Below are 27,537 nucleotides of genomic sequence, written 5' to 3'. Positions count from 1 at the left end.
TTTCACTGAATCAGTTTTTTAAATGGATCAGACAAACAAAGTGTCATGTCCTGGGCCGGTGGCCCAGTGTTATGTTTTCTTGGTGTTTGTTATTTTCTCGGTTTCTATGTTGTCGTCTTGTTCCACATGTTTTCCTGGTGTCTAGTCTGCGTCTGCGTCTTTGTCTCCCCCTTCTGGCTTCCTGTTTTACTTTGATGGTCGTCTGTTCCTTGTCTTCAGTTTTGCTTTCCCCCCGTTAGGGTAATCATAATCACCTGTGTGCCCACCTGTTTCCTCTTCCCTCATCAGCCCCTCTGTGTATTTAAGTCTTGTGTTTCCCATGCTCCTGGTCGCGTCGTTGATGTTGTGTGCCCGTGTGTTCCCTGTGTTTGCCCGTCGTCTCCCTTCCAAGATTTTTGTATTTGTTTTTCCCCTGCTTCAATAAATCCCTTTTAAGTTACGCTGACTTCTGGAGTCCTTTGTGTCAGCCATTCCTCGCCTGTTTCCTCCCCGGCCATGACAGAACGACGCGACCATACTAAAGACCTGGCTAGCTCCGGCTACTTCAACGGCACTCGTCTGGCGCTGGGGGGCCCAGCATTTCAGAACAGTGCCCGTCAGCGTCCTTCATCTGCGGCTCCGCTCACTGGCTTCCCCCTTCCACTGCAGTCGCGGCGGCCACGGAGGAGGGGGAGTTCCCGGCAGCATCGGTGGGGGGCCCCCCCAGACCCGAGCGGTATAACGCCGCGGATATTGTCACAGCGTCATGCGCAAACTACCGTCTCTGTGAGTAAGACTGACTCCAGTATCACAACCGTTTGGGATAAGGGGCTTTCTCACACCACCAGCTGCCAGCCAGATCTCTCTTGGCTACCCGCCGATGTAGAGATAATCGATTCTCCCCTGATGGTGGACATTTTGGAGGCAGAAACTCATGCATCTCGGCCCAACAGAACAAAACAACCCACTAACAAGGACAGACGTTCACAGGACCCCGCTGCTTTTCCCCTCCCTGAGGTGGCAAAGCAGACCATCATTCGGTGGGTGGACTCGTTGGTCTTTGAGCTGCTGTCTGACCCATGCGAGATTGAGCAAAAAGCTATCACAGCCAAACTGCAAGGGCTAGTGTGTGACCATCCTTGGCTGCTGGACTCTCTGCATGGGCTCGTGAAAGACTTTGTCATCACCACCCTTCATCCACAGCCAGCGCCACAGACCTCAGCTGTAGCTCCAGCCTTCTCGTCTCCCCAGTCAGCTGTAGCTCCAGCTCCTCCTCAGTCGCAGTGTTCCCAGTCAGCTGTAGCTCCAGCTCCTCCTCAGTCGCAGTGTTCCCAGTCAGCTGTAGCTCCAGCTCCTCCTCAGTCGCAGTGTTCCCAGTCAGCTGTAGCTCCAGCTCCTCCTCAGTCGCAGTGTTCCCAGTCAGCTGTAGCTCCAGCTCCTCCTCAGTCGCAGTGTTCCCAGTCAGCTGTAGCTCCAGCTCCTCCTCAGTCGCAGTCTCAGACCCCTCAGTTAGCTCCAGCTCCCTCTGCTCACCCTGCTCCCGCTCCCTTGGCTCCAGCTCCCCCTGCACCCGTACCTGTTCCGCGGGTGGGGGCAGCCACGGACGGGCTGACCTCTGCACCCGTACCTGTTCCGCGGGTGGGGGCAGCCACGGACGGGCTGACCTCTGCACCCGTACCTGTTCCGCGGGTGGGGGCAGCCACGGACGGGCTGACCTCTGCACCCGTACCTGTTCCGCGGGTGGGGGCAGCCACGGACGGGCTGACCTCTGCACCCGTACCTGTTCCGCGGGTGGGGGCAGCCACGGACGGGCTGACCTCTGCACCCGTACCTGTTCCGCGGGTGGGGGCAGCCACGGACGGGCTGACCTCTGCACCCGTTCCTGTTCCGCGGGTGGGGGCAGCCACGGACGGGCTGACCTCTGCACCCGTTCCTGTTCCGCGGGTGGGGGCAACCAGGTCCAAGCCTTCGCATCGGTTTTCAGCGTTAGCGGCAGCAGCAGGGTCTCCCTCAGCCTCAGCTCTCCCTAGCTCTCAGTCAGTTTCCACGCAGTCAGCTCTCTCTAGCTCTCAGTCAGTTTCCACGCAGTCAGCTCTCTCTAGCTCTCAGTCAGTTTCCACACAGTCAGCTCTCTCTAGCTCTCAGTCAGTCTCCACGCAGTCGGCTCTCCCTCAGTCTGCTCCCACGCAGCCAGCAGCTCTCCCTCGCCCTCAGTCAGCTCTAGCTCCAGTCGCTCTCCCTCGCCCTCAGTCAGCTCTAGCTCCAGTCGCTCTCCCTCGCCCTCAGTCAGCTCTAGCTCCAGTCGCTCTCCCTCGCCCTCAGTCAGCTCTAGCTTCAGTCGCTCTTCCTTGGTCCCCAGTGTCAGCAGTTTCAGTGCCCTCTCAGTCAGTTCCCTCAGCTCCTGCCCTCTCTAGCTCGCAGCCTGCTCCCACGCAGTCTGCCCTCTCTAGCTCGCAGTCTGCTCTTTCTGTCTCCCGGCCTGCTTCCACGCAGCCAGTCGTCTCCCGGCCTGCTTCCACGCAGCCAGTCGTCTCCCGGCCTGCTTCCACGCAGCCAGTCGTCTCCCGGCCTGCTTCCACGCAGCCAGTCCTCTCCCGGCCTGCTTCCACGCAGCCAGTCCTCTCCCGGCCTGCTTCCACGCAGCCAGTCGTCTCCCGGCCTGCTTCCACGCAGCCAGTCGTCTCCCGGCCTGCTTCCATGCAGCCAGTCGTCTCCCGGCCTGCTTCCACGCACTCAGCTTCCCCAGGGTCAGCTCCCACGCACTCAGCTTCCCCAGGGTCAGCTCCCACGCACTCAGCTTCCCCAGGGTCAGCTCCCACGCACTCAGCTTCCCCAGGGTCAGCTCCCACGCACTCAGCTTCCCCAGGGTCAGCTCCCACGCACTCAGCTTCCCCAGGGTCAGCTCCCACGCACTCAGCTTCTTTGTCTCAGCCCCGGTCTCTCCCGTCGACTGCTGTTGAGTCTCTGGTCTCTGAGTCAGAGTCCCAGTTAACTCCCATGTCGCCATCATCCTCACCATCAGACTCACCCGCACTATGCCTTGCAAAGCAGCCCCAGCCTGCGCATCCAGTGTTCGAGCATCCGGAGAGTCCTGCTCAGTCCGAGCCGCCAGGGGGTCCCGCTCAGTCCGAGCCTCCGGAGTCTTCGGAGTGTTCCGCTCAGTCCGAGCCGATGGGGGTCTCCGCTCAGTCCGAGCGCTCCGCGCCAGAGGGTCCCGCTCAGTCCGAGCCGATGGGGGTCTCCGCTCAGTCCGAGCCGATGGGGGTCTCCGCTCAGTCCGAGCCGATGGGGGTCTCCGCTCAGTCCGAGCCAGGGGGTCCCGCTCAGTCCGAGCGCTCCGCGCACGAGGGTCCCGCTCAGTCCGAGCCGATGGGGGTCTCCGCTCAGTCCGAGCGCTCCGCGCCAGGGGGTCCCGCTCAGTCCGAGCGCTCCGCGCCAGGGGGTCCCGCTCAGTCCGAGCGCTCCGCACCAGAGGGTCCCGCTCAGGCCGAGCCGATGGGGGTCTCCGCTCAGTCCGAGCCAGGGGGGCCCGCTCAGTCCGAGCGCCCCGCGCCAGAGGGCCCCGCTCTGTCCGCGCCGCTGGGGGTCTCTGCTCAGTCCGAGCGCTCCACGTCGCCCGAGGGTTCCCCACCAGAGCCCGGGGTCGCCCGTCTCCACCGCCGCATGCCCCGCGGTCGGCCTCCAGTGTCTGCTCCCCGTCGCCGCCGCCGCATGCCCCGCGGTCGGCCTCCAGTGACCCCTCCTCGTCGCCGCCGCCGCTGGGAGCGCGGTCGGCCTCCAGTGACTCCTCCTCGTCGTCGCCGCCGCCGCTGGGAGCGCGGTCGGCCTCCAGTCCTGTCTCCTCGTCGCCGCCGCCGCCGCTGGGAGCGCGGTCGGCCTCCAGTCCTGTCTCCTCGTCGCCACCGCCGCCGCTGGGAGCGCGGTCGGCCTCCAGTCCTGTCTCGTCGTCGCCGCCGCTGGGAGCGCGGTCGACCTCCTTGAACTGTGTGTATTTTTGTTTTGGTTTTCACATGGACTCCCCTGAACTGTCTGTTTTCCGCCTTGGATGTCCCAGCAGACCTCCTGAACTGTTTTGCCTCTTCGCCTGGGTTTTGTTTCGACTGTTTTCCCCCTGCCGATTGCTGTTTTTGGTTTGTTTTTGCTCTTGGTCGGGGCGTTTCCTTGCACTGTTTCCGGCCTTGTGCCGTCGCCTTTTGTTCTGGTTCCTGTGTTTTTGTTTTTGTTTTTCTGACCCTTGTTAACCCCCAAGATTGTTTCGGTTTTTTTTTGGTTGCCTTCTGTCTTTTTTGGGGTGTCTGTTCCGGCTCTTGCCGTTGATTTTTTGGTTCTGCTCTGTGGTTCTGTTTTGGGTTCCTGTGTTTTGTGTTGTTTGGTCCCTCCGTCCTGGCCCCCCACCTCCCGCCCTGGTCTGGGTTTGGTTTTTCTTTTGTTTGTGGCCGTCGGGGGCCGGCCTTTGAGGGGGGGGGTACTGTCATGTCCTGGGCCGGTGGCCCAGTGTTATGTTTTCTTGGTGTTTGTTATTTTCTCGGTTTCTATGTTGTCGTCTTGTTCCACATGTTTTCCTGGTGTCTAGTCTGCGTCTGCGTCTTTGTCTCCCCCTTCTGGCTTCCTGTTTTACTTTGATGGTCGTCTGGTCCTTGTCTTCAGTTTTGCTTTCCCCCCGTTAGGGTAATCATAATCACCTGTGTGCCCACCTGTTTCCTCTTCCCTCATCAGCCCCTCTGTGTATTTAAGTCTTGTGTTTCCCATGCTCCTGGTCGCGTCGTTGATGTTGTGTGCCCGTGTGTTCCCTGTGTTTGCCCGTCGTCTCCCTTCCAAGATTTTTGTATTTGTTTTTCCCCTGCTTAAATAAATCCCTTTTAAGTTACGCTGACTTCTGGAGTCCTTCGTGTCAGCCATTCCTCGCCTGTTTCCTCCCCGGCCATGACAGAACGACGCGACCATACTAAAGACCTGGCTAGCTCCGGCTACTTCAACGGCACTCGGTTGGCGCTGGGGGGCCCAGCATTTCAGAACAGTGCCCGTCAGCGTCCTTCATCTGCGGCTCCGCTCACTGGCTTCCCCCTTCCACTGCAGTCGCGGCGGCCACGGAGGAGGGGGAGTTCCCGGCAGCATCGGTGGGGGGCCCCCCCAGACCCGAGCGGTATAACGCCGCGGATATTGTCACAGCGTCATGCGCAAACTACCATCTCTGTGAGTAAGACTGACTCCAGTATCACAACCGTTTGGGATAAGGGGCTTTCTCACACCACCAGCTGCCAGCCAGATCTCTCTTGGCTACCCGCCGATGTAGAGATAATCGATTCTCCCCTGATGGTGGACATTTTGGAGGCAGAAACTCATGCATCTCGGCCCAACAGAACAAAACAACCCACTAACAAGGACAGACGTTCACAGGACCCCGCTGCTTTTCCCCTCCCTGAGGTGGCAAAGCAGACCATCATTCGGTGGGTGGACTCGTTGGTCTTTGAGCTGCTGTCTGACCCATGCGAGATTGAGCAAAAAGCTATCACAGCCAAACTGCAAGGGCTAGTGTGTGACCATCCTTGGCTGCTGGACTCTCTGCATGGGCTCGTGAAAGACTTTGTCATCACCACCCTTCATCCACAGCCAGCGCCACAGACCTCAGCTGTAGCTCCAGCCTTCTCGTCTCCCCAGTCAGCTGTAGCTCCAGCTCCTCCTCAGTCGCAGTGTTCCCAGTCAGCTGTATCTCCAGCTCCTCCTCAGTCGCAGTGTTCCCAGTCAGCTGTAGCTCCAGCTCCTCCTCAGTCGCAGTGTTCCCAGTCAGCTGTAGCTCCAGCTCCTCCTCAGTCGCAGTCTCAGACCCCTCAGTTAGCTCCAGCTCCCTCTGCTCACCCTGCTCCCGCTCCCTTGGCTCCAGCTCCCCCTGCACCCGTACCTGTTCCGCGGGTGGGGGCAGCCACGGACGGGCTGACCTCTGCACCCGTACCTGTTCCGCGGGTGGGGGCAGCCACGGACGGGCTGACCTCTGCACCCGTACCTGTTCCGCGGGTGGGGGCAGCCACGGACGGGCTGACCTCTGCACCCGTACCTGTTCCGCGGGTGGGGGCAGCCACGGACGGGCTGACCTCTGCACCCGTACCTGTTCCGCGGGTGGGGGCAGCCACGGACGGGCTGACCTCTGCACCCGTACCTGTTCCGCGGGTGGGGGCAGCCACGGACGGGCTGACCTCTGCACCCGTACCTGTTCCGCGGGTGGGGGCAGCCACGGACGGGCTGACCTCTGCACCCGTACCTGTTCCGCGGGTGGGGGCAGCCACGGACGGGCTGACCTCTGCACCCGTTCCTGTTCCGCGGGTGGGGGCAGCCACAGACGGGCTGACCTCTGCACCCGTTCCTGTTCCGCGGGTGGGGGCAACCAGGTCCAAGCCTTCGCATCGGTTTTCAGCGTTAGCGGCAGCAGCAGGGTCTCCCTCAGCCTCAGCTCTCCCTAGCTCTCAGTCAGTTTCCACGCAGTCGGCTCTCTCTAGCTCTCAGTCAGTTTCCACGCAGTCAGCTCTCTCTAGCTCTCAGTCAGTTTCCACGCAGTCAGCTCTCTCTAGCTCTCAGTCAGTCTCCACGCAGTCGGCTCTCCCTCAGTCTGCTCCCACGCAGCCAGCAGCTCTCCCTCGCCCTCAGTCAGCTCTAGCTCCAGTCGCTCTCCCTCGCCCTCAGTCAGCTCTAGCTCCAGTCGCTCTCCCTCGCCCTCAGTCAGCTCTAGCTCCAGTCGCTCTCCCTCGCCCTCAGTCAGCTCTAGCTCCAGTCGCTCTCCCTCGCCCTCAGTCAGCTCTAGCTCCAGTCGCTCTTCCTTGGTCCCCAGTGTCAGCAGTTTCAGTGCCCTCTCAGTCAGTTCCCTCAGCTCCTGCCCTCTCTAGCTCGCAGCCTGCTCCCACGCAGTCTGCCCTCTCTAGCTCGCAGTCTGCTCTTTCTGTCTCCCGGCCTGCTTCCACGCAGCCAGTCGTCTCCCGGCCTGCTTCCACGCAGCCAGTCGTCTCCCGGCCTGCTTCCACGCAGCCAGTCGTCTCCCGGCCTGCTTCCACGCAGCCAGTCGTCTCCCGGCCTGCTTCCACGCAGCCAGTCGTCTCCCGGCCTGCTTCCACGCAGCCAGTCGTCTCCCGGCCTGCTTCCACGCAGCCAGTCGTCTCCCGGCCTGCTTCCACGCAGCCAGTCGTCTCCCGGCCTGCTTCCACGCACTCAGCTTCCCCAGGGTCAGCTCCCACGCACTCAGCTTCCCCAGGGTCAGCTCCCACGCACTCAGCTTCCCCAGGGTCAGCTCCCACGCACTCAGCTTCTTTGTCTCAGCCCCGGTCTCTCCCGTCGACTGCTGTTGAGTCTCTGGTCTCTGAGTCAGAGTCCCAGTTAACTCCCATGTCGCCATCATCCTCACCATCAGACTCACCCGCACTATGCCTTGCAAAGCAGCCCCAGCCTGCGCATCCAGTGTTCGAGCATCCGGAGAGTCCTGCTCAGTCCGAGCCGCCAGGGGGTCCCGCTCAGTCCGAGCCTCCGGAGTCTTCGGAGTGTTCCGCTTAGTCCGAGCCGATGGGGGTCTCCGCTCAGTCCGAGCGCTCCGCGCCAGAGGGTCCCGCTCAGTCCGAGCCGATGGGGGTCTCCGCTCAGTCCGAGCCGATGGGGGTCTCCGCTCAGTCCGAGCCAGGGGGTCCCGCTCAGTCCGAGCGCTCCGCGCACGAGGGTCCCGCTCAGTCCGAGCCGATGGGGGTCTCCGCTCAGTCCGAGCGCTCCGCGCCAGGGGGTCCCGCTCAGTCCGAGCGCTCCGCGCCAGGGGGTCCCGCTCAGTCCGCGCGCTCCGCGCCAGAGGGTCCCGCTCAGTCCGAGCCGATGGGGGTCTCCGCTCAGTCCGAGCCAGGGGGGCCCGCTCAGTCCGCGCGCCCCGCGCCAGAGGGCCCCGCTCAGTCCGAGCCGGTGGGGGTCTCTGCTCAGTCCGAGCGCTCCACGTCGCCCGAGGGTTCCCCACCAGAGCCCGGGGTCGCCCGTCTCCACCGCCGCATGCCCCGCGGTCGGCCTCCAGTGTCTGCTCCCCGTCGCCGCCGCCGCATGCCCCGCGGTCGGCCTCCAGTGACCCCTCCTCGTCGCCGCCGCCGCTGGGAGCGCGGTCGGCCTCCAGTGACTCCTCCTCGTCGTCGCCGCCGCCGCTGGGAGCGCGGTCGGCCTCCAGTCCTGTCTCCTCGTCGCCGCCGCCGCCGCTGGGAGCGCGGTCGGCCTCCAGTCCTGTCTCCTCGTCGCCACCGCCGCCGCTGGGAGCGCGGTCGGCCTCCAGTCCTGTCTCGTCGTCGCCGCCGCTGGGAGCGCGGTCGACCTCCTTGAACTGTGTGTATTTTTGTTTTGGTTTTCACATGGACTCCCCTGAACTGTCTGTTTTCCGCCTTGGATGTCCCAGCAGACCTCCTGAACTGTTTTGCCTCTTCGCCTGGGTTTTGTTTCGACTGTTTTCCCCCTGCCGATTGCTGTTTTTGGTTTGTTTTTGCTCTTGGTCGGGGCGTTTCCTTGCACTGTTTCCGGCCTTGTGCCGTCGCCTTTTGTTCTGGTTCCTGTGTTTTTGTTTTTGTTTTTCTGACCCTTGTTAACCCCCAAGATTGTTTCGGGTTTTTTTTGGTTGCCTTCTGTCTTTTTTGGGGTGTCTGTTCCGGCTCTTGCCGTTGATTTTTTGGTTCTGCTCTGTGGTTCTGTTTTGGGTTCCTGTGTTTTGTGTTGTTTGGTCCCTCCGTCCTGGTCCCCCACCTCCCGCCCTGGTCTGGGTTTGGTTTTTCTTTTGTTTGTGGCCGTCGGGGGCCGGCCTTTGAGGGGGGGGGTACTGTCATGTCCTGGGCCGGTGGCCCAGTGTTATGTTTTCTTGGTGTTTGTTATTTTCTCGGTTTCTATGTTGTCGTCTTGTTCCACATGTTTTCCTGGTGTCTAGTCTGCGTCTGCGTCTTTGTCTCCCCCTTCTGGCTTCCTGTTTTACTTTGATGGTCGTCTGTTCCTTGTCTTCAGTTTTGCTTTCCCCCCGTTAGGGTAATCATAATCACCTGTGTGCCCACCTGTTTCCTCTTCCCTCATCAGCCCCTCTGTGTATTTAAGTCTTGTGTTTCCCATGCTCCTGGTCGCGTCGTTGATGTTGTGTGCCCGTGTGTTCCCTGTGTTTGCCCGTCGTCTCCCTTCCAAGATTTTTGTATTTGTTTTTCCCCTGCTTCAATAAATCCCTTTTAAGTTACGCTGACTTCTGGAGTCCTTCGTGTCAGCCATTCCTCGCCTGTTTCCTCCCCGGCCATGACACAAAGAGTTTTAAGCTGTGTTGTGCGGCTGCTGCGGTTTGACATTTATTGAAACTGAGCTTTGCTTTATATGTAAAAACCCTGCATCTGTTATCACATGCAGGCGAATTAAATGCCTAGATGCATCCGTCTGAATACTGCAGGAATTAACCAGATGAGGTAATCAGATGAACAAAGCTCCCGTCTCATCTGCATGTGAGGTGGAGCAGGTGCAGCCGCTCTTATCACTCTGGAGGTGCCTCACCTTTCCCACACACAATGACCACAGCGCTGCGTAACATGATCCCGCATTGACAGAGAGGGAACAGGTGCTTCAAATTTGATTAATCATCCTGAGGCCGACATCAGGAGGAGGCTGGGACAAAGCTCTCGAAGGCGAAGCTCTTATCGCTGTGGCAGTGTGGAAATCATGACTGGCACAGGGCTGGGGGGGGGGATAGAGTGAAATGTACATGTGAGTGCACACGGTGACGCCTGCAGTGTAAAGAGCGCTGCTGTACATGAGGTAAATATTTGAAGTGCAGGACGCTCAAATCAATCAGAGCCTGATTAGGATCAGCCGGGCTTTAAGGCTGAAGCGTCACAGCTGAAACTGAGCAGAGTGGCGTTTGTCATTATTCACACATCACTGTTCCCCCCCCCAGGAAATTTTTATCATCAGACATTTCACTTCCTTTATTCTGGTGCATTTTTTTCTGCACAAGTTTACTGCACAGAGTGGAAACCAGGCAGCAGCTGCAGAGAGGCGTTCAGGCATCTTCTGTGATTTTCAAATAATCAATCTCAGCTTTTTAATATTATCAGTGCTGAGTCAACACACAGCCCGGCGGGTTTTACTCGTGTCCACTTGTCCCTGTTTTAGAAAATCAAAAAACTCCAAAGCTGATTTGAAGGAAGTGATGGGCCGATACCTGAAAAACCTTTCATTTGTATCTTTAGCTACAAGAACAGACCTGCAACAGATGGTCTGACTCCCCCAGGGGGGCTGGTTTCAACATCACGGAGTCACTCTGGGATTACAGGAAGAGACAGAAGACTCTGAAACAGCCTGAAGCCACAGAAGACGCTGGAACAACCAACATGACAAATACCTTGAAAAAAACTGTGCAGAAACACTGAGAGGCAGAGGAGTAATCGAAGGATCCTCCATATCTGTTTACAGGGAAACACAATGAAACTAATGACCTCATATTTCTAACACGACACAATGTTTACCTGATTCATACTTCTTATAATCCTGTCGGCAAAAATGTGAACCTGACCACGTTCACAAGGAAATTATAGGATACAAGTCTTAGGAGACATTCAATACAAACTATCCATCATCCATCCATCCATTCATCCATGCATCCATCCATCCTGCAGCCTTTTTGTTTCTTTTTCATCTCTGAATGAGCACATTAGGACAAAGAAGCAGGAAGTGCAGCTGCCACCATAATCTCGAATCTTTACTGCATCCTGATATTTCAGTTGTTCAGTTTGTGAGGCTGGGTGTGTGTGTTATCTGCAGACACTGTGATTCTGAGAGCAGACTGAACTGTCTGGATGTGTTTGTGAGGTTTTGCCAGAGGAGTCGGAGGTTTGCAGAACACAGTTTTAAGGAAACGTTGCAGTTTTCATGAAATGTTTCTTAGCCAGTATGAAACCCTGTGAGCTAGAAGAAGAGCAAACAGAGACCTGAAACAGATGGTCTGACTCTCCACAGCCTGATTTCAACATCACGGAGTCAGTCTGAGATTACATGAACAGAAAGAAGACAGTGAGGCAGCTGGGACAGTTAAAACTATTCATGGCATCCTCACAGCATTTTCTGAAAGGTTAAAACACTAAATCCAGTCTTCTCAGATAAGCACTTTGTGTCCTGATTAGTCTCTTTTCTTCCCTGCATGCATACTTTCCTGCTGTATAATTACACAGCAGCCTCAGGAGGATGGGTGGACCTTCTTGAGAGCGGGTGTGCAGTTAGCTCTCAGTAGTGAAAAGTTAGTGAATGTGGAAAAACTGTCGTGGGTTTGAAGAAAAGTTGCTCAGAAGAGGCTTAAAAGGATTTAAAACATGAATGTTCATTCCATCATACTGAGCATTTCATCCCTCAGCAGTGCAGTTTCTCCTGCATGTCTACAGTATGTCTGAACCCTTTAGAAACAGCACCGCCTAGTGGTCACACGTGCACTCTGCTGTGCTCTAAACTCCCTGGCAGGCTGCTGCCTGTCAGCCAGCTGCTGCTGTGCCCACCTGGTCCTCTGTGAGCCGCCTGGATGGGGCGTTGATGCCAAGCTCCTCCAGCGGGTAGATGATCTGGCGTCGTGGGCGGACGGGGACGGCACAGTTGAGGACATAATCCAGATGGTGGACGCAGGAATTCTGAGTGCAGAGGAAGAGGGCACAGAGTCAGTGAGCACACAGAGAGAAAATCCCACCGGAGGTCAAACAGCATCAGTTTGGGGCTTTGGGGGGCAACACAGCGATAACGAGCTCGGGTGAAGAGTTTAGATGATGCAAGCGTTACACCACTGACACACACTGCCCGAACAGAGCTCATTCTCTGCTTATCTTCTGCCATTATTCCATTTGCACATCACGATCTCCCAGTCTGGTGCTTGTTTGTGGAAGGTAATTAGCAGAGGAAGTGGAGGTCTCTACACATTGAGGAAATGTCTTATTATGGTGTGGAGAGGCTGAGCTGGCAGCGCTGTCGGCACCTGCTGCCCCGACCTCTGGGACCGGCAGCCGGCTGCAAGAAATGACCTGCTGACAGGCGCAACACGAGAACAGACCCGCCTCTCTGATCAGGTTACACAGCCACGGAGCGGTTTCATCTACAACCTGCCATAAATAAAACCCTGCTGAATCATTAGGCTTGATTGATGTTTTTACCAGGTTGTGAGAAATATGTTTTTCATGACAGGCTGGTTTTCCTGAGTGTAGGAACTGCAGAGAAAATGCATATCTTTGGTTTTTTGCTGTACTTTGCAACAGGAAAAACTGCCTTACAAAGCAAATCTAGCATAAAGTGATTTTTCAGTTTCATCGGAGACGACGAAACTGAACGAGCTTCAGCCGAACAGTCCAAAAAAAAAAAAACCTCCTTCCTGTTTTTCACTTTTCATTGTTAGACTGCTCGTGTTGATCTGCTGTGGTGAAACTGCAACATCCTGAAGGTGGACGACAAAAAGCTTAGCATTAAAATATCATTTCGATTAAAAAGATTAACGGCTACAGAAACATAAAAAATGATTTGGGTCATCATCAGTACTGTTGATTTAGGGCAGCTGGGGCATAAACGGGTCTAATAACTTAAATGCTGTATGTGGAACTTTAAATTAGCTTTGATCATTTTAATACAGGCATCCCTCAATATATCGCACAGCACTTACTGCAGCTTCACTGTATCACAGATTTTTTTTTTATTCTGTTTCATGAAGTTTTCCCTTTATTGCAGGATTTTGTGGTATACAGCTGTTTCTGTAACACACCATAACTCTGTTCATCACTCTGATGCAGAGATAAGTTGCGCCTACGCCTTTAGTGGAAATCGAAGTTACGGGCGAGGGCGGAGACACTGCACCATCTTCATCACCATCAGTCCTGCACAGCTACATAATTCATCATCTTCATCATTCAAGTTGTAGTAAGAGAGTGGGAAAGGTTTATAGGAGTGTGGGAAGGGTTTATAAAGCCTTAAAATATATATAAATAATACAATAAATAATAAATATAACACTGGTACTTCGTGGATTTTGACCCATCTGAAATGTAACCCCCGCGATAGGTGAGGGATCGCTGTGTAGCTCAAACCTTCATTTAGATTTCCTAGACATGGATATTCTTTTCCCCATAAATCTGCATTTTTCACACAAATTAACAACTTGATAAGTAGATTTTATCACAGCAGCTTCATGATTACAGTAACGAGCCAACAGTACCACCTGCTCATGTTTAACCTTAAAAGTCTCACATTTGTGCCCCATGAACTAAAATAAGTCTGACTTTGGAGATAAGAACATGAATTGCTGTCTCCCCTTACAGTAATTTAAAATAAGCCCCATTTTTTTTTTTTTTTAAACTCTGGGATCAGTCTGCATTTTATGTTGCTGCTCATTAACCAGGCTGTAAGAATTGTTAAGCCAGACTTAAGTAGAAGTTGAAAATGTGCTCAGTTTGTAGCACTGTGTTGCTTTTTCCTTCCTGTCCTTTAAACTGCACCTACACCTGCAGTGAGCTGGTGAGTAACGCTGAGGTGATGTTGAGGAGTTAATGCATAAATGCAAAATTTAAGCCAAGGTTTTCAAGGATCAGGCACGTTCGCTGTTTGTGTTCTGATCAGATATACTGCAGCATGCAGTGCAGTCATCTGGGGCTTCAAAGGCAGCAGTAAGTTCACAGCTCATCGGCTCAGGCTTCACTGAAATGTTACATCTTTACAATGAGTGTGATACAGCCTGCAGCACAATCATTGTGGCCTTTGGTACATCTGCACTCTTCAGACCGGGGTCATCAACTGCATTTGTCCGAGGGCGGGCATATTTTTCTGCAGACAGTGTGAGGGCCAGACGCTCTCATAAAGTAAAATAAAATTAATACTGTATCCTAAGTATTAGGATTATCATCTGATATATCAAATTTCCTTTCAAATTTATGCTATTTTGAATGATGGGATGTGCAAGTCTTGCACATACATGTTCTTCCCTGTTACGTTGATGGTTGTTATGGAAACACCGCAATTGTGCGCAGTTGTTGTTACAGATGTGAACCAATAAAATGTTACACAGAGCAGCGAGTTTATCTCTGCACAATCTACTTTTCAGAAGGTGTTTTTGTTATTGCTTTTTTAAATGAAGATAGAAACATGAAGAGTTCAGATGCAAAGCCCTCTAAATCTGCCTGGATACTTTTCTTTAAAAAAGTTTTTTTTTAAAATCAGGATCCTATCGTAAATTTTAGTAATTTCATTTCACAGGCAGTGTTGAGATGCCTTTTTTTCACAAATGTAAATATAGTAATTTATCTACTGTAAATTACTGGTGTGACCGCATGCGCGTACACGCTGAGCCACCCCAGCAGACCGTGTGAGAGCACAGACATATATACGGGGAGTACGCTCGGCAGCCGGTAACGATCCTTCCGCAGGGTCACCGACGGAAATCTCGTTACGACTTTTACTTCCTTTAGTTAGACAAGTTTGATTTTTCTACACAAAACAAGGTCAGACTCACCTTGAGCTGTGTTTGCAATCTGATCACCACCTGTAACAGCCGGCTCCTCAGTGCAGCCTTTAAGTCACATGGTCCGATCTTGCATTCTGATTGGTTCTAGGGACATGGAGGCATTTATGGGCAATGGGAAATCGCGTTGGAAGAGTTTGATAATTCAGACTAGTCAGAGACGGTATTCAGTGGGTTATGACGATTGATTGGCGTATAGTACCTGTGGCAGTACTATTCGGGGGCGGGATGGAAAGCTCTGGGGGGCCGGATGTGGCCCGCGGGCTGCCAGTTGCCGTTCCCTGCTTTAGACGTATATGTAGCCTATTTTAGCGCCCTCTGTGGGTTACATTGATTACCTGTGCATGCACTACCTATGAATAAAGATTTGGCTTTTAGAATTTTACTTTGCCTCTTTTTGTTTGTGTCCTCTTCCTGATGGTTCTTTCAAATTAAAAGCCATTAAAATGCTATTCTGCTTTTCCCAAATCACCTACTGCTGGAGTGTTCTGCCTCTATTGTTCTTGATCTGTGTTAAATGAAAAGGCTGGGTGATAGCCACTCACTGGATTTGACTTGAAGCACACTTTTTACAGTGTGTGCTCACACGTTCATCACACTAATGAAAGTGTGTGTCAGAGCAGCCTTGCACCCCAGCTGGAAGGGGCCTGGTGGTGAGGGGCCAAGTGAGGACCCGGAGGTCCCTGTGCACTCACCTCCTGGCTGTGATAGGGGGGATATATTCGGAGGTACAGGCAGGATTTGTGAGCCAGCCGGAGGATCTCCTTAAAGAGGTGCTTGGAGAAGTGCAGGAAGGAGGGTTTGAGGACGAAGTGGAGTATCTGAGCGTGCTCGTCGTAGCGATGGTGGCTGAAGTAGATGAAGTTCTCAATGTTGTAGTGGGCACGGATGTACTCGATGTCCTGAGAAAGACAGATTCATGTCAGATTTTCAGGACAAATGCTGAGATTTTTCTCCTATTACGTTATCCTGTTTATTTATTGCAGCTCTGTTGCCTTTGTTCAGTTTAAATGATAACAAACATTTTTACACAACTATAAAAAATGGCTGCTTTTGTAGTTCTGTGGCGAATCATTCTGTTACCGTACCTTTGGACTGTTATCCATGATATTATAACATTGGTATTACTGCCATGTTATTATTATTAACATGTCTTTTGTCCCGTCTCTCTCCCCTCAGCCCCATGCTGAGCCCCTCCCTGAGCCTGGATCTGTTAAGTGCTGCTCATAGGGGGTCGTTCTGACTGTTGGGTTTCTCTGTATTATTGTAGGGTCTTTACCCACAATATAAAGCACCTTGAGGCGACTGTTTGTTGTGATTTGGCGCTATATAAATAAAATTGAATTGATTATATATACTATTATTATTACCATTATGATGTAATAGTATGTTAATGATTTTTAATGTTTTGTTTTTACTGTTGTTGCTCACGGTGTTGTCTTTTATTTATTTATTCCATTTTTTTAAGGGTTTGATGACGTGTCAGCTGCTTCTTTGTCTGGGTTCTGTCTGGGGGCGGTTTTGGAGGAAGTCACTGGTTTAACTGGTTCAGCTCCTTTTGATTGGGTCTGGGGGCGACTGAGAGCTGCACGTCGAGTCACCACAGATCACAAAAACCGAGGAAACTCCAACATTACCTTCTTTTTTAATCACTTAATCATTCTGTCTTATTATATGTTTTCCTCTCTCCTTGTTGCAAACGCTCGATCTTGGACTGAACAAAGACCCTCAGAGTATTTTCTCTCTTACACCACACATCGTATACATTCACGCCCAAACGTCCCACAAAACCAAACGGTTTTGTTTTTGCGAGTGTTCAAATCTGTCTTGTAAAAATAAATAAAGCTGATTGACGGAGCATAACAGTGAACATGAACATTGTTACTGTAATGAAATTACACAGCTTTTTCTAATGAAACAACAAAATTAGGACTTCCTGCCTGACTTTCATTCATATAAAACACACCTCTTTACTCAGAGAGGAACTGAGCACAAACAGCTCACTGGCATCTCCAGCAACCTTTATAAGAACTGTTTTCAATCCTCTAAGTGGAAACTTGGTGGAGTGCTCCTTTAAGTCAGAATGAGGGTTTAACACTTCACACATACCTAATATTTCTTTTACTAATAAACCACACTTCCCGTACCTGCTCGTCCCTGATGATGACTACCCCCACCACCACAGCGTCTACCAGGGCGACGAAGGCCTGCAGTGCACCCGCATCCTGAGGAGCAAGTGAACCAAACAAAAACACATCAAATTTCCATGATTCCACTGAACTAAACACGAGCAGAGTGCACTTTACTTGTAGCTGAGTCCAGTGCCATGAATACACATGAAGTGGCTGCATTCTCATTTGAGAAGTAATTATCAGTGTTGGAGCTGCGGCAGTGACAGCTGGGGTGTCAGTCAGAGAGGAAAATCCGTTCAGCTGAATTCTCACCAATCTGTTCGCTGGCACGCGAGCCGATATTCCTCGTTATTCCAAGACAATCATCACACCGGCTCCAGTTACACTCGACGGTCCAAATTAATCATCATCTCATTTTTTGAAAGTTAAGGCGAGCAAGAAGAATCTCAGATTTTCTACTTTAACCCTTCGATGTCGTCTCCGGGTTTTTGCTCCTATTTTGACTTTGTGGCTTTTCTCGCGATGTGTTTCAGGTTTTCTGATACTTTTGAGTTCCAGTTCTTTTCTTGATTTCATCATTCTTCTAGTCTCCCCAGTGTTCTGGTTTCTGTGTCAGTGCCTCTTCCTTCATGTTAGCTGCCTTTATTTCTTGATTTCCTTTAATGTTAGTTTACTTTGGTGTGCTCTGTCTGCCCCCCCCCTTCATCTGTTTCCTCCTGTGTTCTGCTCTCACCTGTTCCCTGTTGTCTTCCCATTGGTCTGCATGTGTGTCCTGTCTACTCCACAGGAAGTAGCTCCCCGTGCTCTGTTGTGGTCAAATATTCAAGTTTGTTTTAGGAAGGTTTCGAACAGAGCGAGGTGACCCTGAAGTATCTCCATGGCAGCCATAATAAGAGCAGTTTGACCTCTTTAAATACAAAGGAAAGGTGCTTTAATGTTTCCTTTATTATCTCCTTCAGCAGAGGCTACACTGGAGCATCCTTTATGAAAGGAAAGCAGATCCATACCAGGATTCTCATTAATTAGCTTCACTTCACTCCCAGAAAGCTTGAACAAAGTTACTCTGGATCACATCTGCAGCAGGAGATGGATGAGTGGACATAACGAGCAGCTAACCTCAAAGTGACAAACGTGTCATTTCACTCTATAGATGAGTATGTTCCTCTTTATTTAAAAGACCTGCATGAAACCCAGTACATTGTTGTGCAAAGTTTGTAAGCTACCTTTTTGTAGAGCATCTTCAGGACTAACTGTGATCCATGTAAACATCATCATCATCTCATCGTGAAGCAGTCAGAACCGTCGGGTTATCTGAGCACCACTTTTCTTTGTTCCCTTCACCTCATGTTCTCCATCCAGCACAAGGAAAAGTGATCAGGAACTTTGTATCAGCCGAGGAACGGCTCGCCTCACATATTTATTAGTGTTTGTTATTTGTGTTGATCCCTATGAGAAACCAGGGCTGTATTTTTCATGCCAAGTATTGTCAATATCTAGATTTTTATCAAAATATAGATATATCTGGATGTCTGAGGTTTGAATATTTGTGTGATCTAAAGCACAGCTGAAGTCTGTCTCTGTGAATCTCAGTGCTGGTGTGTTAGTAACCGCGTGTGTCGGCCCACCGGGTCGCCGCCGGTCTCGTAGCAGCGGTCCAGGTCCCGCAGCGGGGACTCGTTCAGGCTCAGGTCCTTCACCAGACCAGAGACAGCAGGGCGGTCTGCAGCCACGGCCGGTCTCACAGTCAGAGGCCTGTGAGGAAAAACACAATAAATGAACATATTCAGTCTATGGAAATGCAGTGTTAGTGCTGTGAACTTTAACATGCATAAAGGACTTAATGCTATAAATAACTGAGCCCAGGATTTTATGCCGCTTCTCAACCAAAGAATGTGTTGATCTCTCATGGCCTGGTTCAGGACTGGAGGACTGCACAGATGATTTTTCACATATCACATTGAATACTCACTTGCCACTTTATTAGGTACACAAGTCTAACTTCTCATTAACCCAAATACCTAACCAGCCAATCCCATGACAGCAACTCAACGCATTTAGTTATGTAGACATGGTCAAGATGACCTGCTGAAGTTCAAACTGAGCATCAGAATGGGGAATAAGCTGGTTAAGAGACTAAATGTGGGCAGCTGGAGCAGAAGGGCTGCTCCGACTATCTCAGAAGCTGCTGATCTACTGGGATTTTCCCACACAGCATCTCTATGGTTTACAGAGAGGGGTCTTCTGCTGCCTTTGGAACCAGCCACGAGTGGACATGAGAGGAACTGCAGTTTCTGGCGTTACTGCATTGGCTTCATTTTTCCCTCCTACTGGAATATTTGGAATTCTGTAATTCCAAAACTGGATAGAAGATTTCCTAGGAAAACTCACACTTAGCATTTCCATTATTTTACAGCCATCAGGCTAAAAGACACTATCAAAGATGTTCATCGAGCTCCCTGTTCTGTTAGCAGAATGACTGACCTGAGGCCATCGCGGTGGAAGACGTAGAGTTCACGACCCAACGAGCTGCTGGGGCCCGACGGCACCCTGATAAAGTTCTGCAACAAGGGGAACTCGGGGCACAGACTTGGAACTGTGATGACGCAGAGGTCCTGGTCCTGACACACACAAGGACAACACACATAAACGTATGTGGACAAAAACACTGGGACACCTACATGTTCCACCCACAGGAGCTGCTCAGCCATGAAAGCAGTCCCCTGGTTCAGTGTTTGTTAATGCCAGAGGAGGTCTGGGATGCAGCGCACTGATGACTTTAAACACCTCAGAGCTCCATAACTTCAGGGAGCCTGCCACTGAGCCACTGAGTCACTTTGCAATAATACCACTTACAGCTGATCGTGAAAAGAAATTTCATGAGCTGATTTGTTGCAACAGTGGCATCCTGTCACGGTACCACACTGAAATGAGCTCTTTAGAACGGCTCATCCTTTCAAATGTTTGTAAAGGCAGACTGCATGGATAGCTGCTTTATTTTACCTGTGGCAGTGGGACGGGAAACACCTGAGTTTTATGTAGTGTAGCACAGTCAGGGTAGGGACTGTGATCATCACCAATGATGATGCTTTTAAATAAGTGATGGAGGCATTTGAGCCTGTGGATCTGCGGCTCAGCATTTCTGAAGCCTCCTGTGGGTGCAAACGTTAGCAAACCACCATCAGGAACCTGCCTGCGGTGGATCCCCAGGTCGTTTTTATTGACTCATAAAAAACAAATCTATAACAAATGGAAGGACACTTTGTTTACTCATCAGTCTGTTCTACTGCAGAGCGCCTGTTAGATCATTCCCCCTTTTTTTTAGCAACTTAAGGATGCTTTAAAAAAAAAAAGTTTTTATTGATCAAAAACTCCAAATCAAATCAATACATCTTAAACTCCCCAACCTCCTCTTTAACAGCACAATTTCAAGGTGAGTTATCAGTGTTCGGTTTTAAGTTTGGACTTCGTTTTGTTGAGTGAAATTCTAACAAATTAGCCGACATCTGCGTCTGTGTGGTTTATGGAAACAGCTAACTAGTGTTAGCTCATAACTCCAAGAAAACCCACATGGCTGTGGCCAAAACGCTGATGTGAAGTCAGTATCTGCTCTGCTCCTATATACGTGTATGATTGGGGCTGATTGAATTTTGGGACAGACCCAGAAACATTCAAAATCCTAACGAGGTTTCTCCTCATCAGAGAAACCTCGTTAGGATTTTGATTGTTTCCTGCGTGTTTTCTTGTTTCTTCTCATCATTAAATGCTGAAGAATGTCAAAAACCGAACAGCCTGAAACCTTTGCACAGTATTTATGGTTAATTCTCATTTGTTGAAACAAGCCTTAAAAAGGCATTATCAGGCACTGTCAGGTGTACTGAAAAACCAGGGCTCACTGCTTTAAACATGCAAAGATGATACTCACGGGGAAAACCTGGAACATAAATGGAATAAAGTCTGCTGATCTGGAAGAGAAGAGGAAGAGGAAGTTAAGTGAAACTACGGGTCTGTGCCAAACTGGTGATCACCGTGGTGGAACAACTGTCCGACCAATCTGCCCGCCGCTTCCAGCTCGACTTCTCGCCTTCAGCTCTCTGTCACTTTAAGCGCGGCTCTCATTAATAACGTGCTCACTCTCGGCAGGAAGCGACTCGACTCCATATTCAGTAACAGCTGGGAGGTAAGGCGGCGGTGAGGGGAGCTCAGCGGGAGCCAACTAACAGTCTCTCTCCCTGCTTTAACGCGGCATATGACTGATGTAGCCCTGGACGGCTGCCACCGGCGCTGCAGAGTCACCGCCTCCAAAAGTGAGAAACATATTTTAATTAAAAATATGGAATATTTCAGAATACTGTCCCCATTTTTAAACGGTGAAATCTGACAGTCGACATCTGTGAATCACAGAAACTTTGTTTTGCAGAGGTCGCCTCCTACCTTTAATAACTGCATCCACCTTATTTACTTTTCTGCGGCCCAAACATTAGTTTACTCAACATTTTATTATATTTGGATTATGAATTTAACTTTTTTTATGTTACAATATCAGGAAAGTTCTTAAAATGTACATAAAATTATAGGAAATGATGAGAGTAATCACAAGTAATCACAAAAGGCACTGCAGGGATGCTGCAGGAAAATCCAACATGGCAAACAGAGAAAAATGTCCCTCATCCAAAAAAAGGACACAAACAGGATCTGGAAAGCAGCGGGAGAACGCAGCAGGGAGGAAAAAGTAAGTAAAGAAAGTCAGTGAGTATAATTTATTTATAAAGCACAGCTTTCACTTCCCAAAGCACTCTACAATGTTGGATGTTAGATTCAACTCATTGTCACTGTGCACACAAGGCACACAATGAAATGATGGTTCCAGATCGCTCATCCAGAGACGAGCATCTGCGGTCATGCAGCCAGAGACCGGCGCTACCGTTAGGCAAGGACGCAACGCAGCGCAGGGACAGCGGCTCGAACCAGCAACCTTCCAGCTGCAAGGCGAGCGCCTACCCACTGCACCACTGGCACAAGATGTATGCATATCTATAAACACACATGCGCATGTAATTACATATAATAATATAATTATTTAGGCACAGGAGGTAAAAACACAGAGGAAATAAACTTTAGAATAAAGTGAAAGAAAGACAAAAATAAACTCATGCACTCACCGGGGAAAATAAAGCACAGGAAAATAAGGGGTAAAAATGGAAACCATGAAACTGAGCATTTTACAGTATTCAGCTGGTATTACTCTATATTCTTATATTCTTCTGTCTATGAAGCTCAGGTTTCCACCCACTGCTTCCTACAGGAGGAGGCACAGATACGCTCCCATCAGCACAGCATTAAAACCACTGAAGTGTTTAACATGTATGCGCTGGTCTGCTGGGTGCCCTTCGGTCTTGGATGTTACTCTGTCACGTACTGCACACCTAAACTTGCAGCCCAGCAGAGTCACCTTTCAGCGGGGGTTCACACCCCCGTCCCCACATTTTTCTAAACACAATAAGAAAAATCCAACTTGGATTTTACTGAAATAAAGGTCGGTGCAGTGAAGGTAAGCATCATCAACTATTGCTTATTTTTCTATTTAAAAAAGATAATTAATCACATTAGTTTCACTGCATATGTTTCATGAACTGAGGGGGTGCAACAAAGCCTAATATGAGATAAATAAGGATTATTTTGAGCTGTGGATCGGGTAAAGCTGCTCCAGTAATGTAAAAATACCATTGATAACAATCTGAGGGAGAATCAATGAAATGCACCACAAACCTGCAACCCACAGGACTCAAATCCACTGCAAATGTCACAGCGGGGGGCCTCACATGATTCAGTTGGTAGTATCAATATTGTGGCTGATATAGGAGGAACCCGTGGGTTAGTCGGGGACCATTTCAGCCGTGGACTAATCCACATTTGGTGGAACAGAGAGAATCTGTGCCGACAGGAAGGCGTCTGTAGGACTCGATGTTTTAAGAAATGCATCACTTAGAGCAACAGTGTGTCTCACTGACGAGTGTTTTTAAAGAATAAGTCTGGGGGCTTTGAGCTTTGGCTTTGACCCGGGGCGGCCATTTTTCTGCACAAACGTCAGGTTTCAAATACACGCACACATGTGCTGCAGGTTTTAGGGGTTTAAATGAAAGCTCACCTCAGTTCATAACTCTTGTTAATAACAAAGAGCTGAATGCAGAAGGTGCTGGATTCCTCTGGCTCTGCCTCCTCCTGCTGAGTGACAACAAGCACAAACAGACTCAGACTGTGCGGTACGACTGGCTTCAATCATCTGTTCTGAGATCAGCTGAGCAGGAAAAACAGAGCAGAAAGGATTCGACAGACAGAACGACGGTTCTTTCATTTCAGCTGTTTTCATTTTTTTAGCAGTGATTACATTTTGCTGTCCGACTTCTTTACAATATTCCTGCTTTTTATTTGTACACCAAATCATACATTTAATTGCATTTGGAGTGCTGTGGAGGAGTACAGATCATTTATGAGCCATGAGGTAGGTGAGTGCTTACAGCAGTTTATTTACCTGCTCTGCAGACTGACTTTGTGCATCTTCATCAGACTGAGCAGGAACTTCATGATGTTTCGTTTTCTGCACTTTGTTCAAACCGTCAAAGCTGCTCAGCTCGAAACAATCACGGAGCCTCTTCAGGTCAACCTCAGCGCTGGCGACGATGAAGCCGACGGCGACGCCGTTAACCTGCAGGGGAAACGTACCATCATGCTAACATAACACCGTAGGTCGGTGAACCAGCAGCATCCCACCAGGTTTTCAGTCGCTTTTTGTGTCTTTGTATATCTTTATTTGGTCTCAGTGGTTTATCACTTCCTGTTTTCCTCTTTCCCGCCAACACAGAAACGTTTGGGGCTGAGGTTTCATTTGCTTGAGCATGAAACACATTTCGGTTCATGACATGTCCAGAAAAGCAGAGTCAGCCTAAGCTTTCTGTGTTAACCCCCAAAGAGCCAGGAGAAACTGTGGTTGTTCACTTTAGCTGGTGAAACACCATCACCTCATACTTCATTTAGTAACTACTTTCAAATCTTTCAGTCACATTTCTTGCTCTCATAATCAGTCAAAGTTCACTAAGTTGCAACAGGACTGAAATTGCCATCTTTTCTGTGCACATCTGCATCAGCTACTGAGTTTGTCTCACTGGTTTTGATTGCTGATCAAAAGCAGGCAAGATTTATCACTAACAGGACACCAGCACAGGCTGGGAAATATTTGAGTAACACATTTTGTAACTTCACAAACAGTTTCTGGCACGCAGCGGGCTGAAGAGAAGAAAACCCTCTGGGACAATGTTGGATTGTGCTGAACATAATCAGACAAAAAGCCCAAAATGCTTCAGATGTCTGGACACAATATGTTCAGTGAGAGCATGTCTTGGCCGGGTATCAGCTCGTATCTGCCATATGCTGCCGTGAACACATGTCGACCCGACGGGCGGGGAGGGGAGAGGAGGATCTGTTGTCTCCCGGGTCCCGAGGGAACGAACCCCAGCGGGGGTCCTGACAGTCCGTCAGGGCGTCATCAGAGAGCTGCTATTACAATATTTTTAGACTGAAACACAAACGGCTGAATCACGAGTCACGTGAAACCACACACACACACACACACACACACACACACACACACACACACAGGAGGGGATGAACTTAATGTTTGATAACTGAAAAATCTTGAATTTGGAGCAAACCTCGCAAACTGCGGCGTGATGCTCCTCGGCCTCAATGAGCGATGCCAGGAGGAACGGCCGGTCAACGACAGGCGGCAGGTTTGTCTGCTCATCTAACAGGGGTAAAAGGTCATCGTGATCCTCGACCCTGAAACACAGACACAAACGGAGAAGCTTACACCTGAAAGCACCACCAACCAATCAATTATTTACATTACAATAAACTCTGTTTCTGCTGTGCAGTGTGAGCGGGCTCGCCGATGACTGACAGTTATTGTCACCCCTGCAGCTGTGCAAACACAGTGTATCCACTTTTACATCAGTTTCATATTTATTTAATGGTTCCGTCTCACTGCTTTCATTCGCTGCTAAGCTTTTCCAGCATGAAACAGCAGAGTCACAAATACTCACAGTAGGTTAGTCATGAATTCTGATACGCACATATAAACATAACACAACGCAGAAAAAAGAAACAACCATAACACATCGTGTAAGATCGTAACAGGTGGACACAAACATGACTCGACTATGGAGATCATATCTTATGGAAGTTTAATTTTAAAAAAGTTCATTACTACTATTTTGATGCGGCTCTGTAGTGTGGTGTTTACAGTGAAACATCCCCAGTTTGATCCTGAGAGGAGATCAAACATTTCTTGAAGGCCGTGCAGTTCTTTTTGCACCAGGAGCTGTGTCAGATGGTCCCTTTTACCAGGTAAGTTCCTAACAGGCGTGTTACAGAGTCTGAATCTGAGAGTCCGCTACACTCCGCCTTTACCAGACGGTGAGTGTGAGCCTGTGGGCAGACAGTACAACACACCAACTACACATGCACCCTTCAGGCAGACTGATAACTGCTCTGCCCCGGTGCCTCCAGCTGCCCGTGTCCGTACCCCCAACAGTGCATAATCACTGCTTAAACAATTAACTCTGCAGCAGCCATAATGAGAGCTGCTCAAATTCTCTAAATATTAAGGAAATGTGCTTCAGTGCTTCCTTTATCACTTCCTTCAGCAGAGGATACACTTGAGGATCCTTTCTTAAAAGAAAGAGATAATACCGTCCCTCGATGCACTGTCAAACTAGTGATGCGGATCATCGTGGGAATTACTGTTGAATTTTCCATCTTTTACCATAACTTGCTAATAAAATACAATTTGAACATTCAACAGTTTCAGCAGAACAGACTCCAACAGACAGCGAGGTCTGCAGGAAAAAAGTCACTGATGCTGACGTTCCCTCAGTACCAAACCAGAATGAGGAAACGGGCTCTGATAGCAGCTCCAGAGCACCGCAGTGTACCCAGAACATCTGTAGAACATCTGTACAGCATCTGTCCACAGGCCCTCTGATCAAGTGTTCATACCTGCTGCTGAATCAGCATACGCTGTGTAAACTCTTTGTTTTGGTGTACATATGTACACACGCACGCACACACAAACACAGCACCTTGTAACACAGGTTTAATAGGTTATTAATAACAAAAGGAAGAATTAGTGGATCAGGACAGCTGTTTCATTCCACTGTTGTGTCTGATCATGCTCAGCCTGCTGGGTAACGAGCCACCCTGCTGACTGACACCGTGGTTCTTCTGCAGCTCCCTCTGTGTGAACTTTGCTTCTTGTCCCCATGTTTTTGCAGTTTTCTCTGGGAGCTCCAGATTTTACCAACACTAAAACCTGCTCGGTTAAGGCTGGCAGGACACTCTTGAATAAGACTCACTTTCAAATATTCATATTTTCAAGCTAATAGTAACATACATAAAATAATGCAGTAGGAACACAATGTGTGTAGTGTATTTTGCAGCCTATTGTGCATGTAAGTGCAGTCAGGAAAAGAACTGCTGTGCTCAGGGAATCAAAGCCGTTATGAACTCTCCTTCACATCTTTCCATCACGGTTGATGTAAATACTTCAGTTTTTAAATCCATCTACATACTCTTTTATTCACACTATTGTTTTGCAGTCAGACGGTGTGTGAGTGGAGGGGAATCAGTGGATATCACCTGGCCGTGCGGATAAGAGGCCGCGGACAGTGAGCTTTTCTGCAGCAGATCAACGCTAAGCACTGAGGCCCGGGCTCGGTCACACGCTCCAAGGGCTCAAATATCTCATCCAGCGCCCGCTCTGGAAACACAAAAACCACCTGGCTGAGTCTCTTGGAAGTTAATGTGCAAGTAAATGATAAACATTTAATAACTTCCTAAATCTGAACCACCTAAATCACCAACATGCGGGCTGAGCAGGCAGATGTATTCAAGCTCAGCCACGGTGTTAAAGACGGCCCTGTAAAAAGAAGCACAGCGACAGAGAAATGATCATGTAGCAGATATTCACCTTTCAGGACAAAACAAACTCCTTTTTTTACACTCATGGCCGTCACAGCATCGTGGTGAGCATCCATGCACTGACTTGAAGCTTAACAGTCTTATGGAATCATACAGGAAGTATTTCAGAAAGTTAAACCCTGACCATCTGCACAAGTTTTATTTGACTTGTTGAAAATAGGGGCCTTCTTATTTTTTCATACCTCATTATCTCCTTTACACTTGCTGTGGTGAAATCCGTCTGCGCCACAAAAAGGTGGAGGAAAAGCGTGTTCAGAGGCTGCAGAGAGAAGACAATTTAATCCGGGTTCCTCCACTGCAGGTGTGAGCTCAGTTCATTTCATTGTAGCTAAGCAGGAGCTTTACTTCAAACTGAAAAGTCTGGCCACATTATTTCCAGCTGAGGTTAATGACCTGTGCTTAATGAAAACCTTTTGGTAAAATCAGTGGATAAATGGTACAGACTGTGCACTGTCCAGCACTGAAGTGTTGCTGCAGGAAAGCTTCCCACTGCGTCTGATCCACCAAATCTCCAACAGGGTGATCGAAGAAGGAGGCGTGGGCCAGGATGTTGCCCTTTTCATTGGTCAGAGTCACAGCCAGATTGGCTTTCTCTCTGAAAGAAGGAACATGACATTAAAGCTCAGCGATGCTCTACATAAGTGTTTGAAATTTACAGACTTCTGTATTAGTCACCACATAACCGTGATAGAGAGCCCCCCCCCGCCCCCCCTCCCACGTTTTCAGAGGCAAATTTGGTCCTCACAGACCCTCCCAAGGCAAACTGAAAGAAGCAGTTTGAAGACATCCATCAAACCTCGCCTTCATCACAACACCGGCAGCCCAAACTGGAGGGAGCCGAGCCTGGAGAGGTTCTCATTTGTGAGCGCCTGGTAGGGGCCTGGTGCTTTGTGGGTC

At 50.0% G+C, this 27,537-nt stretch overlaps 1 protein-coding gene across 5 annotated transcripts in view; it reads right to left on the bottom strand.

Annotated features, from left to right (window-relative positions):
- Positions 1 to 27,537, bottom strand: part of cfap61 (cilia and flagella associated protein 61) — a 54,064-nt gene that overhangs the window by 24,658 nt on the left and 1,869 nt on the right. For all 5 annotated transcript variants that reach the window (XM_030721208.1, XM_030721210.1, XM_030721212.1 and 2 more), the window contains 13 exons: positions 27,085 to 27,235; positions 26,823 to 26,899; positions 26,511 to 26,578; positions 26,299 to 26,419; positions 24,315 to 24,441; positions 23,138 to 23,311; positions 22,754 to 22,830; positions 20,531 to 20,570; positions 19,090 to 19,226; positions 18,234 to 18,360; positions 16,624 to 16,701; positions 15,172 to 15,378; positions 11,487 to 11,615 (listed from right to left, as the gene is read on the bottom strand). In XM_030721208.1, the coding sequence (XP_030577068.1) occupies positions 11,487 to 11,615; positions 15,172 to 15,378; positions 16,624 to 16,701; positions 18,234 to 18,360; positions 19,090 to 19,226; positions 20,531 to 20,570; positions 22,754 to 22,830; positions 23,138 to 23,311; positions 24,315 to 24,441; positions 26,299 to 26,419; positions 26,511 to 26,578; positions 26,823 to 26,899; positions 27,085 to 27,235 (1,513 nt within the window). The remainder of the gene's footprint in view (positions 1 to 11,486; positions 11,616 to 15,171; positions 15,379 to 16,623; positions 16,702 to 18,233; positions 18,361 to 19,089; positions 19,227 to 20,530; positions 20,571 to 22,753; positions 22,831 to 23,137; positions 23,312 to 24,314; positions 24,442 to 26,298; positions 26,420 to 26,510; positions 26,579 to 26,822; positions 26,900 to 27,084; positions 27,236 to 27,537) is intronic.

Source organism: Archocentrus centrarchus, chromosome 24 (genome assembly GCF_007364275.1).
Source record: "Archocentrus centrarchus isolate MPI-CPG fArcCen1 chromosome 24, fArcCen1, whole genome shotgun sequence".
Taxonomy (NCBI): domain Eukaryota; kingdom Metazoa; phylum Chordata; class Actinopteri; order Cichliformes; family Cichlidae; genus Archocentrus; species Archocentrus centrarchus.
The sequence above is the reverse complement of the archived record's forward strand: the minus strand, read 5'-3'. Positions and strand labels throughout refer to the sequence as shown.